This window comes from Gossypium hirsutum, chromosome D01 (assembly GCF_007990345.1).
Source record: "Gossypium hirsutum isolate 1008001.06 chromosome D01, Gossypium_hirsutum_v2.1, whole genome shotgun sequence".
In the NCBI taxonomy this organism is placed as follows: domain Eukaryota; kingdom Viridiplantae; phylum Streptophyta; class Magnoliopsida; order Malvales; family Malvaceae; genus Gossypium; species Gossypium hirsutum.
The window spans coordinates 61,949,196-61,964,725 of NC_053437.1; the positions used below are offsets into that span (position 1 = coordinate 61,949,196).

A 15,530-nucleotide genomic window follows, 5' to 3' on the forward strand; every position below is an offset into this window, starting at 1 on the left:
CACATAGGTTCAAGGGACCAAATTATAAATTGAAATAAAATACAGGGCGAAATTTAAAGAATAAATGGAACCTAATTGCAAAGTAATTTAAAAGCGAAAGGGATAAAGGTGCAAATTGTCCATTAATCAAAAACACGCGAATCCTCGCCTTGGGTCGGGTCACCGCGCGGGTTAGGGCCAAAACGATGCCGTTTTGGCACCTGAACCTCTCTTGCAAAATGGCACTGTTTTATTGTTCTATTTAAACCAAAAAAAAATTAAAACAACATTTTAGCATCACATTAAAAAAAACCAAAAACCTCTTCTCTTCTCTCTCTGCAACAGCCCCAAGCCCGGCCAAGCTCCGGCGCCGGACCACTGCGTCGGCCGTCGACTGCCGGCGACGCCGCCGCTGCCGCTCGCGTTGGCCGGAAAATAAAAAACTCATTTTTTGTGTTTTTTCCTCTCCCTGACTCAAAAACACCGATTTTCATCGGAATCGGCACCTCTTCCTCAAAAAAGGTATGATTTTTATCACTTTATTTTCGGTTTTTAAAACAAAAAGGGAAAATAAATAAATAAATAAGAAATCAGATACCTTCGAAAATGGCTTGTATTTGAACTGATTTTTTTTCCGTTTTTTTTTATTCATTCGTAAGTTAAAAAAATACAAACTCGGGACTCTTTTTATAGCCCGAAAATACTAATTATCTTCATATTTTTTTCTATTTTTTACACTATTTTCTTGCTTTTGGACTCTCCTAGTTTATTTTGCAGGTACAAGGATGTGGCGGCACACGCGAAGAAAGCGGTGGGCGCGGGGGCTACCGTTGGGCTACTGTTGGGGGCGGCGGCTGTTGGGGTTTATTTTGTTGTTGTTTTGGGCTAAGCTTTAGTTGGGCTGTTTGGGTATTAGGTTGTTTGGGTATTGGGTCGTTATAATTGGACATTAATTTATTTATTTTTTATATTTGGGCTGTTTTGTTTTAATAGGCCCGGGCATAATTTGGGTTTTACATTTCGTATTTTAGAATTCAAAAAGTCGTTCCCTAACTTACGGGATTTTGATTTTTTCCGATAAATCCAAATATACGAACCATTTTTCAAAAACACATTTTCAAAATTATCTCGGGAATTAAGGAAGATCGTTTTCCAACTTACAGAATATGATTTCTTTTTTAAAACCGAGATAATTAAAATTTTCTAAAAATAAATAAAATTTTCGGTGTTTATTCTCATTTCGGGATTTAAGATTATATCCTAACTCACGCGGTATAATTCTTTCTCTCGAATGACGTGAAATACGCCCATTTTAAATTCTTTTTGATAATTTTAACAAAAGGACCGTGTTTTAAGTCTCATCAAAATTTTTAACTTTCAACATTAAGACATTAATTAATCAATTAGGTACTAATTTTGGGCGTGACGAGGGTGCTAACCCTTCCTCGCACGTAACCGACTCCCGAATCTATTTTTCTCGAATTTCGTAGACTAAAATCATTGTTTTAGTAAAATCGAAACATTTAATTAATAAATTGAATTGCAAGGTAATCCGATCACACCTCAAAAAATATCAGTGACAACTCTCTTTTTTTTCGTTTTTATTTTCAAAATAAAAATCGACCCTTTTATTAAAAAATTGATTTCGACAGACCTCATACGAAATCAATTAATTTATTGTTGCCAAAAGACCAGACAATTATAAAGTTTGGGACATGAAGTTAAAGTAGCTTTAGTGCATTGCTTGCCCAATGAATTGTAATACTGGAATTTCTAGATTTTGGAGATTAAAAAGGTAAAAGAGATTATGATAATACAGAAGAAAAAGTGGCCACACTAGAGTCATATCAAATTAATTCCTTAGTCACCATTATCACGGGGAACTCCATAATTTTGATTCTTGTCCCGTATTGTCATATCTTAACCATTTCAAACCTAATATATTTTATCAGTACACTTAATCGTGCAAAGAGGACTCTATCTCACTTTATTGATGGCTCTTCCAACTATCTACCAATGCATGGCAAATTAAAGCATTTTGTAATTAGGTTAGATTAGATTACATTCTCTAGTGCAAAGGTTACTTCAATGTAATTTTCAAAAATTATGAACTAAATCTTTGTACTTTTATTTCATGAAACTTAGTTATTTTATTTCTCAAAGAAATAAATGAAATTAATCCTTCGACCACATAATTAAGGGATGAGGTGAACCACTGCCACATCACACCACACCTCATTGTTTGTAATGCTTGATTTTAATTATAGTTGATTTGGATGTACATGTTTGAATTATAATTATACTTGTAAATTAAAAAAAACTAATATTTTAATAAAAATTAAAGGAAGATTTTTAGTTAATACGAAATTAGGCCTTTGTTTAGTCTATAAACTTTTTTTTTGTTTTGGTGCATGTCTACAACTCTTTAAATTAGTGGGTTTCATTTGGAACAAGCAAATAATGGGCCTAAAAAAGTCGTGGAAAATCCAAAATAATTGACAGTATTTCCTTGGCTGACTTCATCGTCTTAAAAGGAAATTGAAAGAAACAAGGCATGGCATGGGATTCAAATGAGCAGCAGCAAGGGGTTTGATTATTCACTAAACTGCAAGTTATTAATTTGGACAGCAAATGACTCATTCTCAAGTCACTATCGCACCAAATCCAAAAAAGCAATAAAACCCTAGTTACATACTAAATGTATATATGGATCAATTTTCCAACCACTTATATTAACTGATAACTAGTTGCATATAATATATTACAATTTTTGAAAAAGAGAATTCAATTTTGAATTTTAAAACTGATATCAGTGGGAGTCCAATCATGAATCTCAAAATAATTATCCGATTTAATTCAACTATATTTCTTAAAAGTTTCTTTAACTAAATGGATGGATAAATATTATATATAGGGTAAACTATATTATTAGTCACTAAATTATGAGTAAGTTTTCATTTTGGTCACTTAATTAAAAAAATTATAATTTGGTCACTAAACTTTTTAAAAGTTTTCATTTAAGTTGTTGAACTATTCAACTGTTTTTATTTAAATCACTAGGCTGTTAAGTTCTTTTTTTAAATTCCACTAGTAAGCTCCAAGCGGTGATTCGATGATCAATACAATGGATCAATACTCATCGACAAGTAGAACATACCTTAAATCCAATCAATCTGACAGTCAGTGTTGAAGATCAAAGAATAATGCTGTTTGAATTTTTGGTTCGCGAATTTGTAATATCCAAAGTTGTTTCATGAAAAAATACTGAACTATAGAAAAGAAGGGAAAAAAAACTTTCGATTGGTGCCAAAGTACAAACAGAAAAAGTCATATAACATCAATTTTAAAATTTTAGCGACTTACATAAAATTTTTTGAATAACTTGTTTTAGTTAAATGATAAAAATCTCCTCATAATTTAATGTTTGATGATATAGTTTAAAATATATAATGTGATGGGCCATGCTATGTTATAGCATCCAAACTCCAAAGCCCTTTGATTATATATATCCTTTTTTTTTTTTTTAGAAAATAACTTTGACAATCGAGACATTGAATGAAAAGAATGGAAAGATACTGTTTGGTCTAGTGAAAATCGATTTTTCTTGGAAAATGGAGTTGCCATTAATATGTCTTTATCTCACTAATTACCATACATTGGGCCATACTTTAATTTCATGGTTTTTGAAATACACATTTCAATTTCTGTTTGTTCTTTTCCCCGAAGCCTTCGACAAGTAAAAGCCTGCAGAGTAAAACTGGCTCTAATTATAAGGGTTGAGTTTGTTTGTCTGAAGCAGAAATTATTTGCTGCTGCTCCATTTTAGCATACGTATTCAGGTTTTTGACACATCACATGCCCTATCACCCTCTATTTATGAACCTATACATATACAGGTTGACCTACCATGACTAATAAAATTACTTACGTATAATTAAGCGTTAAGTGTGGGATATAGTGGTGGATACATTATATTTTTAAAAGAATAAATTAAATTAAATTTTAGAGATAACATTTTTAAGAGAGGTAATTATAAATTCTAAACATGAACATGGAAATCATAAAAAAAATTTTGTGTATATAAATAAATCATGATCTTTATAGAATTTTTTGAGTTATAATCACAAGTATAAACTATAAAATTATAATTAATATAGCATGAATAATTACAATTATGATTTATCATTATAATAAACTATAGGATTAATAACCATCATATATCTGGGCTAAACCAGAATAAATTTGAAAAGAAGTTATAATTATAAGTACAAATAGTATTACATGTGGAGTTATGTCTCATATTTTTCGGTTTTTTTTTCCAGTTAAACTCCATTTTTAGTTTCCCCCTTAAACTCTGATTAGTATATGTTATTTTAATATTATTTGACCTACAAATTTAGACTATAAATAGGCACTTTTCCATCCTAGAAAAATAACTCATTACATATTTAGGTATTAGCTTTTACAAGCTTCCAAAGAATTTTGTGTTTACGTTTTGAGGGTTTTTATTTCAGGTTTCGGGGTTTAGTTTTATCTCCATCTTTTGTACTAGTCATTTTTACCGTTTTAGTGGAATTATCTTTGCTCGTGATTTTTTATCCTCTTCGGAGTGGTTTTTCCACGTAAAATATTTGTGTTCAATCTTTTCAATTTCTTCATTATTTTACTTGTTCATTGCTTAATCGATTTTATCCCCATCAAACTGGTATTAGAGCCTAGTCGATTTCCAAAATCAACCTATACAGAGATGGCAACAACAAGGTTTGTTATTTGATAAGTTTGATGGCATCACAAATTTCAATCTGCGACAAGTTCAGATGACAACAATTCTGATTTAGGGTGTTTTTGAGAATGTCCTAACAGAGAATAAGCTTACAGACATAGAACAATCAAAATGACATACATTAGATAAAAAAAAGCTCTATCCTTAATTCAGTTGTGTCTCACAAATAATTTATTACAGGAGGTATTGATGGAGAAACGACATACACCCCGTGGAAAAAGTTAGAAACCCTCTACACCACAAAGTCTCTGGCTAACCTATTAATGTTGAAACAATAATTATACATGTTCCGCATGAACGAAGGTGAGTACCTTAGAGATCACATCATTTAATTTATTACTCTTTTGAATGATTTAAAGAATGTTGAGGTTCAGATTGACGATGGAGATCAGACAATACTATTATTGTGATCTTTACCCCATTCATACAAGTCTTTTAGGGAAACCCTGATTTATGGCATAGATAATCTCTCATTTGAGGATGTGAAGGGTCATTTGTTGAGTAAAAACAAACTTGACAATGAGTCTGGTTCAAGTCATTTTTTGATAGCATCAAGGAAATGACACAAGAGATGTCGCTATTGTAAGAAGTTAGGTCACGTTAAGGCAAATTGTTACAAATTGAGAAATAAAATGATTGCTAAGAGTAACGAGGAAGATTTAGTTGGTGCTAATTTGGCCAATGACAAGAGTGATGAATTCTTGTTGGTGTCAACAAGTGAAAGCTCCGAGCTTATGTCCGAATGGATATTGGACTCGGAGTGTTCTATCCACATGTGTACCAACAGGGACTAGTTTCCCACATACAATTCAGTTGAAGGTGGAGTTGTGTGTATGGGCAATGGTTCACCCAATAAGGTAACCAGTATTGGTACTATTCAGATCAGGATGCACGACGAGACAATTAGGACACTATCAAATGTCAGACATGTGCCTGACTGAAAGAAAAATCTCATCTCCTTGGGAAATTTGGACTCTAAGGGTTGTAGAATTAACATCGAGTCTAGTGGCATTAAGATATTCCACGGGACTCTCATTTTGATGAAGGGTAAAAAGATTGGCAGTCTTTATGTTCTGGAAGGATCAACAGTGACCCGTGAAATTGGACGTCCCTCGTCCGTTAATGAGATGAAGTCGACTCGTTTAAAGCGAAGACAACTTGGTCATAAGAGGGAAAATGTATGATCGTATAAGAGAGGTTCTCTTTTGAATGCAGGTTTTGCAAATATAGGGCACTACGTTTGTGAAAATTAGACCTAGTTCAGTTTTGATTTGGCAATGCATAAGTCGAAAACTAGAAGTCTTCTAGCTTCTAAGCACAACTTCGACTCAGTTAATATCCTGCATAGTTCGAGATAAGCCTATGGCGAGCTTTAGCAAAGAAGGCATTGTGGAAATATGAACCAAGGTGAAGATTTGTGGAGTTATGCCCCGCATTTTTCGGCTTTTCTTCTCTCAATTAAACTTTGTTTTTAGTTTCCTACTTGAACTCTTATTAGTGTAGTTAATATCATTTGACCTATGAATTTAGCTTTTTAATAGACCCTTTTCTATCGCAAAAAATAACTCATTACACATTTAGGTATTAGCTTTTACAATCTTTCAAAGAAATTTGTGTTTATGTTTTGAGGGTTCTTATTTCAGGTTTTGGGGTTTAGTTTTATCTCTATCTTCTGTACTCTTTATTTTTTTTTTGTTTTAGTGAAACTATATTTGCCCATGGTTTTTTTTATCCTTTTCAGAGGAGGTTTTCCACATAAAATATCTGTGTTCGATTTTTTATATTTTTTGAAAATCTAATTCAATTGTGAAAATATCTAAAAGTTTCTAAGTTGATGCAATGCTTAGAACTACTCATAACCCATCCCAACCCTTAAATAGGAGGATAAATGCGCTTCAGTACGCTCAAATCCACGTCCAGCTCCTACACTAACAACAATTCTAATACCGACCGAGCTAAGATTCAATTAACAAAATAAAATAACTACAATTAAATTCAATAATTATAATGAACAATCAAGTAAATAACCATAATACATTTCGATTTGAAACAAAGTAAATATGAAAAAATTCACGTCACTTGAGACTTTAAAATTCTTAAGCTTTCTACTAGGCTTTAAGCCAATGCCTTAATGGCCAGATTGTAACTACCATATTCAACAGCAAGGCCCTAAGAACTTTTAAGTTCAAGTTGCACATGGGTGAGTTCTCTTTAAATTATTTTGATTTCTTTTCAAAATGTTTTGATTATTAGCTTATTGTAATGGTTAAATTTTGTTTGAGGGTTTTTTTGGACAATTAAATGTAATTGGTATTGATGGGTGCTAATTGTAATTGTATCTTCTTTTTAAAAATTCCACTAATAAAACCATTTTGATTTTATAAGCGTTCATAATTTTACTTATTTTATGTAATCTATGTAATGTTTCCTACTTCCAGTGACTTAAAATATATGATTATTTATTTGATATAGATTAAAAATGTGAAAGGTGGCTAATGAAGTGCTAATTTAGTGGACAAGTTGAAGATATAAATCCAAAAGATAAACCCTCACACCTAATGAATCTAGCATTTGACTCAATTACTTAAGTTGTAATAAAGTTATATGTATTTTTCAACAATGTAATATTATTATTATTACAAAGAACTAGCAAGTCAAAATATATATTGATTTTTATTTTCTTCCTTCATTTTAATAATTTGATTCTAATTATAAGTAGTTTTACACCATTTTTGTATATCTTTCTATTATTAATATTTTAACAATTGAACTCTTGAATTTATAAATATCAAATTTGATGTAAATTAAAATTTGTTAACTATTTGTTTTAGGTAAAAAAAATTAATCAATCAATAAATATCAATATGTATAGAGAAGAGTACTTTAGATCGATGTGATGGAGATATCAGATTAGTTAAAAAATTGCATCAATAAATTTAACGGTGAAATATTTAAAATATTAATCATAGAAAGAAATATGGAAAGATATAAAACTATTTTAATTTTATATCGATGTAAGTGAATCTCTACCCTTATTTATGTTTATAGTTATATTTCTAATTGTAATTGTAAAAAGTGATTATGAAAAAGTGTTAGAATTTGTGTGACCCGATTCCCGTAACTTGTTGAATAAATGAATACAGTGGCAAAACAAGTTGGATTCGTATAGAATTATTATTCTTCTATTTGACTTTGATTAGAATAGGGTTTTTCAACCGGATTTTTCACGTAAAATTTATGTGTTCTTATTTTTCTTTTCTTATTGTTTTGCGATTGTTCTATTGCCATTATCTACATTTATTAATTAAATGAAAATATAAAATATAATGAAGATAACTCAATTAATTAATTAATTAACATAGATTCCTCTTGAAAAATGAGTTCATCTCTAGAATTGTGATTCCAACAGCAGCTTCGATTTTAAATACCGAGAGAGCAAAACACGGGACCTTTGCATTAAATTTTGTATCAATTTGTATTTAATTTATTCAAATATTCTATTAATCAATCAAATAATTTCATTTCATTAGCAACAATTTTATTTTTAAAAAATTGGGAAATCCAAACTACAATTGTATTGTTTTTTATAAGGAAAACATTAATATTATGTATTATGTAAAAGAAAATGCAAATAATGAAATAATCTTTTTAAAAAATTCCATAAGAATATTATTTTTAATGCAAAACCAGAAATCTTAAAATTATATATATTTTTATGAAAAGAAAAACAACTTAAGACAAATTAACTACATAGAAGATTTTTGAGCAAGGCTAACACTTACTTTGACAATAGACGAAATTGCTTACACTTCTTTTGGGATTTCTTCAAATAATATCAAATTTTGACTTGTATCAAAAGCCAATTTAACCATACAATTTACAATTTCATCCAACTCCCTGGGGACGTGTTATATGACCTAATGTTCAATCTTCACTAAGAGTTAATGAGTTCTTCTAATTAGGCTCGAGTTTGAAACTGTTAAGGAGAAATCCTGAACAGCCTTGACCACCTCCAAACTATATGCTTGAATCTTTACACTCTCAAATAACTTATCTTGGATAAAGGTCAGTCCATCGAGAATGTCCATAATTTAGCATCAAAGATTGAACATTTATCCAAAAATATGTTATAACCTATAATCCAATCCCCATTTCGACACCTTAAGACTTCTCCAACTACCGTAGTTTCAGACACAGCTTGCACTGCACCATCAAAGCATAAATTAATCCAATTATCCGGAGTATGAAGAAAATTAAAATTAAAATTAAAGTTTCATAAAAAGTAATAAAATTATAATTAATTAAAGAATCTGTAATTAATGCATTAGATAACTATTAGCGGATTTTTTAATCTTTTTCCTACACCATTAATTAATCATTGTTTTCCCTCGCTAAGTGCGAGAATCAATTTCTTTGGTTAGAAAATAAATAAAAAAGAGAGGATGGTGCAGGGTTTGGAAGCTTCGGCAATCGATAATTTTAGCCAATTGAAGCCAAAATTCTTGAAAAATGAACGTTGACGATTAGGTTAATTTGCTATTTGTTTTTATACGAATATTACAATGTGTTATTTAATTATTTTAATTGGTAATTAATTGCTCAAGACTTTGAGATTATCAAAAACAATGTCACTTAGAAAGTCTGGAATGAAATCTGATGTATGGATTTATTAAATAAAAATATTAAACCTCCAAAAATTTGCCTTTTTTTCCATATGTATGAGTTGGAAAAAAAATAGCAATATAATACTTTGTCAATTAATTAGTAAATTAGTTGGAATGGATATCGTGACACCGATTTCAAAATTGCTGTCTCAAGAAATGGAAGTCTTTACTTGGAGGTATCGACTTTAAAGTCAGTCCTTCAAAGTGTTGGATTCTCTATTTATATTGTAAATTTATATTTTAGTCTTTCTAATCGGATCAGATATGACATTCATGCTTCTCCATCTTTTACCAACCTTGATGTTGTTTCATAGTGAGCAAGGACTGAAACAAAAGAAATGCATATTGACTGGCACTTTCAGAAATCGATTTTCATTATAAAGAGTTTTTTTGATACAATATTTAGAACTATCAATAGTCTTTCTTAACTCATAAATAGGAGGATAATGCGTTTCAACATATTCGAATTTACATCCTACTACATTGACAATAATAAATAAGAGTGGGTTGGTGTTTAGGTACCACTCGTTTCCTCTCTCCATGACAAGCAGCCAACAACATTCTTCTTCCCGCCCACTCTGCATTTCTTGTTTTCTTCTCGCAACTTGTGCTCGTTTTGATTCAGATTTCAACCCCCAATCTATTTCCATTCAAAATTTCGCATTTAATGTTACAATTTTTATTTTTTTTAATAGTACCTAAACCCCTGCCACAAGTTTTTTAAAAATGTTCCTTTTTTAATACTTATATTAATTAGCAGTAATTAAATCTTGATCATTCGATTTAAATATTAGAATCTAAATTTGAAAATTAAATTACTTCAATTGATTTAACGTAATTGAAATATATTCGGACTATTAATTAATTAATTAATTCAAAATTTTAAATTGAAAATGATAAAAAAAATGTCTTGTTTTTAGGTGTTAAGAAAGATGATGGTGGTGCAGCAGCAAAGGGATACGAGAGTAGGACAATGCCAAAATCCTGGCTGGAATAGTACCTATCAGATGATAATGACTCTCCAATTTGAAAATCAACGGCTCTGATCTCTTTCAGGCCACAATGGGGTGCTGCCAGGTTAATTATATCCAATGGCAGATATTTCTCAATCATACCTCCTACAGGTCTACGTTCCTGATTTGTTTTTACATGACACCTAGTCCTCGTCATTTTAAATTTTTTTTATTTTTATTTGATTTTTTCAGAATAAAAATGCTAACCTAAAACTATTGAAAAAGGATATCATCGTTGTTTCGTACAATCGTTTTTAAAAATGATAAAAAATTTATTTGTTGAATGAATTTAAAATTTTTTATTTAAATGACAATTCTCAAAATTAATAACTTATAATTATAAAAGTACATAAAATGAATAGTGGGGTAGGTTTTTTGTTGGGGTTAAAAAAAATCAAATGATAACTTTTATAATATAAAATTTGTCTTATGTCAAGATTGAATAATATTTACCATTCGTACAAAAAAAATAAAGTTATACTATTTATTTTCTAAATTTTCTTTATTATTATTCTTTTTTTGTTAAAAAAAGAAGAAGCAAGATTTGAAAATACATGGAAAATTCCCTAGAGTATAGAAGTGTTATTTTCTTGAACCAAAAAAAGTTTATTTTCATTAACTGCAGAAGAAATAGTATAGCATGTTGAGATGTGCATTTGTCATAGAACATTGGACTCAGAGTCCTGTTTGGCAACACAGAAAGTGAGGGGAAATAACAAGAAATGAGAAGAAAAAAAATCATCAAACTATCATGCATATTCTGAAAAATTGGTCATATACACAATGTTTCAATAGGAAGAATCACAAACATCTAATAAAGAAGAAGCATCATCCTCTTCATTACCTTCAATAATAATCATCTCTTTTTTGTTGTCAGCTTCGAATAAACAATGACAGCTATTATCATCAATCTCTTTCACAGCTTCATTAATCGTTGCTGAAGAACAATCTTCAGAGGAAGACGAAGATGAAGAAGATGAAGAAGAAGTGTAAAAAGATAATGGAGAAGAAGGAGAACAATTATCAGACTTTGGATTAGAAGAAACAATGGTGAGTTTTCCCACAAGTAAATCAATGAAAGCACCAATGATGAACCCATGGTTACATTTCCCATTAGCTTTTAAATACCAACACAAGAGTTGTTCAAGCTCTTCCCAATCATTTAACCCTTGAGCTTCAACCATTTCTTCCATGGATTCCCTGAAATCAACGTATGGATCTCGTGACTCCATTGATAAGACCACACTTTCTTTAAAAGGCAACCCATCTTCTTCTTCTTCTTCTTCTTCTTCTTCTTCTTCACTTGGTTTTGTTGCTTCTTCCATGATTGAACTGGTTTCACCAGGCTTGAAGAACAGCCTATCAGACCTTAAACCACGGATGACAGTCTCTAAACAGTCGTCGGATGGGGGTGTTTCATTTTCATCGGCTATGGTAATGGCATCTAAGTAAGCTGAGTTGATGTTCTTGAAAAGGGTGGTGTTGTTATCCGTTCTAAAAGAGAGGGTTCGGGGTTGGTGACAAGAAGGCCATTGCCAAGAGGATTTAGGTTGTCGTACGATGTTGTTCTTGGCATTGGAGAGAAAAGGGAACTTGATTTTCTTCCCCATGTTTGTTGTTGTGCTTTGGTTTGTTGTTGTAGAGAGCGATTTATGATAAAGAGCAAAAAAAAAAAACGAATGGGGTTGTTTTTTGAAATGGTTAAAATATTGGGAGTTTGGAAATAAATAATTAAAGTGAATTGTATTTTCTCATGTGGGCATTAATGGGTGAGTCAGACTGAGTGGGGGAGAGAAGATTTTGAAGGAGTGGTGAATCAAGTAGCCCCTTGAGGGAACTTGAATTATAGATAGACCAACGTTACATTAATAAATGAGATCTTAGTGTTCCTTTAATATATATACACGGAGTATTAATTAAATTAGTATTGATATTATTGTCAGTGCAATAGAACGTGAATTTGAGTGTACTAAAAAATATTATTCACTTATTTAAGGGTTGGGGAGGAGTTATAGGCTATAATAGGAATTTATAATAAGATATTATTATAAATTTAATTTTTATGTGTTATAAATTATATGATATATACATTATAAATTTAAAAAATGAGTCAGATCGGGCTCAAGCTTTTAATATTTAAGCCTGACCCATATTTTGAATGGACTTAATTTTTTTGTCTAAACTTATTTTCTAGACTATTTTTTCATAAACCCTTTTAAAATTTAGGCAAGCCTTTGAACTTAGGCAAATAGTTCAACTCTTGAACTGGTCTAGTCTTCTATTGAAGAAGTAAAATGATATATTTTAAAAGAGTGGGTATTTAATATCTTGACAATGTACTTTTTTAACTCCTCAAGCAAAGTTATAAATTTGCAATGTGTTTCATTTTTTATATATATTTTTCAATTTTTTTACTATACCTTATATACACTTATCATCAACTCAGCTTTGCTTACAGGATTTTTAAATTTCACTAATAGTGTATTAAATATTTTTTTTCATTTTAAAACTATATATGAATTTTTAGTTAGTATTTTTTTTCTTTGTACAAACAATTATATTTATTAAATATAAAACAAGTAAATTTAATTTTTAAATGTGTAGGATTAAATTAAAAAAATTATGTATATAATTAAATAAAAAATTATATATTAATTATGTCAAATTACACGTTATTGTATGTTTTTTAAGGGTAGAAAAATGAAAGTATGAAGCCAAATATAGAATCATTGGTTAATTAAATGATAGAAAATAAAACAAATGATTCATTATAATAATTTTTTTGTTATGACACCCTTTTATAAATTAACATTTGATAAATATCAAATTAAATAGGAAAATCATATTGTTTAGGGTTAAATTAACATTTTATAGTTTTTAAATTAGCATGATAATAAATTTAACCATTAATATTTACATATGAAGTCAATTTGATCTTAATTTTTTTTAAAAATTAATCCTCACTTTTTACATATTATGTCAATTTAGTCACTTTTGCAAAATTTGGAATTACTTCAAGCAATCCTGTTAAGGTACTAACTGTGATTGTTCCTCCTGCAACTGATGCTACAGTGATTGTGGCTTTTTTGTGGGTTTTAGTTGGTTTAGTAACTTGTTTTATTAGATTTTAAAATTTTTATGTATTTTTTAATTTTATTAAGATTTTTAAAATTTGTAAGATTTACTTGAAAATTTTATTATTTTTGGAATTTATATATGTTTTTGAATTTTTTTAAAATAGAAACAAATCGACATAATGTGTAAATATTGAGGACTAAATTTTTAGAATTGAAACCAAACTCGTGTGTAAATATTAATGACTAAATTTGTTATTATGCCAATTTAAAAACTATCATATCATCTTTTTGTTACCTAATTAACGTAAATGGACAAAACAAAAACAATTGAAAATGTAAGTGATCATTTTATAATTTTTTATAATTAAGTGATAAAAAATAAATCTCGTCAATAGTTGAGTGATTATTAAAGTAATTTACTCGTAAATATTTGATCGTGTGTCGAGTGTCTAGCTTTAATACTAATTGAAAGTTTATTGATTTTTTCCAGACAACTATTCGTTCAATTGCAACTAGACCAAGTAATTACTAGTGAGAAAATAAAGATGGACACCAAAAAAATGTTTATGTAATTCAAAAATTTTCTATGTTTGCAGGGCCTAATTAAGAGAATAATCCACTATCAACAAGTACAAGCTATGAGTTAAGTTCAACTCACTCATTAAGTTACAATCTTATTTCTATACTTCAAACTAGATCGCTTTCCCCTTGAAAGTTTAGATGTGAATTGATTAACTCAATTCAATTTACCTACAAATTTTGCACTCAAAGATAATTCCTCATTTAAGTAGTAATGTGCTCTCTAATTTGTACTGCTAACCTAAACAAGCCATTGAATATAAATACAAAATATTTTTGTTTAGTTGGTGTAAAAAAATTAACTAAGCAAATTACCTAAACTTAATATTCTGCTACCGTATTATTCTAGTCTCTTCTTAAAATAACTTCAGACTCTACTGAGCTTCTCCCTGTCGGGATCAACCTTTGTGCTATGCTATACTCCTTAGCCCAACTTAGATATACTTTAATAGTTTCTATGAAATTCTACGATAATCCCTGAAACATAAAGAGATTTCTGTTCTTTCATATACACCATACAAGCAAACTAAAAAGAGTAGACTAAGGGATCCCATCTGTCGTCCCTCCGAAATTACCCAAATTTGTCTTTATTCATTCTGGGAGATTGCGTTGAATTACAATCAATTACAATTACTAATTTTTCTAAGCAACCATTTAAAAATGCCTTCAATAATTAAAATACTGGTAAGGCTCCATTCAATACCAAACTCCAATAATTAGAATACCGATAAAGATCCATTCAATATCAAACTCCTTTAATTAAATCTTTTATTTAAAAGAACTTTGATTATATTGAAAGTCTAAATTCGATTCTTGCTTAATTTAATTCTTCCATGGAAGGTCTTCTTAACTATCCAAAGAAATATAATTAAAATATACAAAGAGAAATTGTAATATTCTTATAAATTTTCTTTCAGTTGCTACTTTCCATAAATAAAAGACCGAATTAATGACATTAAAGGCGCATAGATATCCATAAGAAAATCTCTCTCTTTTTTCTCATAGAAGTGAAGATGTGCTGAATTATTAAGCTGGGTCAAGGCCGGCAGATAATGGATTTAACGTGAAACTTTTAGGTTGAGCTTTGAATTTTCCCCCCAATATTCCTCTATCAACTTCACTTTGGATCCACCTGCAAAGCTTTTTATTATTATATACATATTTTTATACTAATATTTATATATTTTATATTTAAATTCAAATAATTTTTTATTTAATAATTAAATTGAGCTAAAAATTATAGTTAAGATTCCGTCTAATTCAAATTGGACTAAATGGATAACATATATGTTTAAAGTGTTACAATTATAGTACCTTCAAAATACAAATACAAATATATTCCGAGTAATAACAAGTATCAAATTGTTACAACACAAATTGTTTAAGTAATTACAAAGTAGAATCAAATTATTGCAGCACAAATGGATTAAGAACT

General features: G+C 29.7%; 1 protein-coding gene across 1 annotated transcript; it reads right to left on the reverse strand.

Annotated features, from left to right (window-relative positions):
- Positions 1-11,168: 11,168 nt before the first annotated feature.
- LOC107928155 (transcription repressor OFP15) lies at positions 11,169-12,126 on the reverse strand. Its single transcript, XM_016859340.2, has one exon. It carries the CDS (start codon positions 12,047-12,049, stop codon positions 11,228-11,230), a length of 822 nt encoding a protein of 273 aa, XP_016714829.1. The 5' UTR covers positions 12,050-12,126; the 3' UTR covers positions 11,169-11,227.
- Between the last annotated feature and the right edge of the window lie 3,404 nt (positions 12,127-15,530).

Excerpts from the sequence above, each read along its gene's own strand:
- LOC107928155 (XM_016859340.2), bottom strand. The coding sequence starts at position 12,049 with ATGGGGAAGAAAATCAAGTTCCCTTTTCTCTCCAATGCCAAGAACAAC.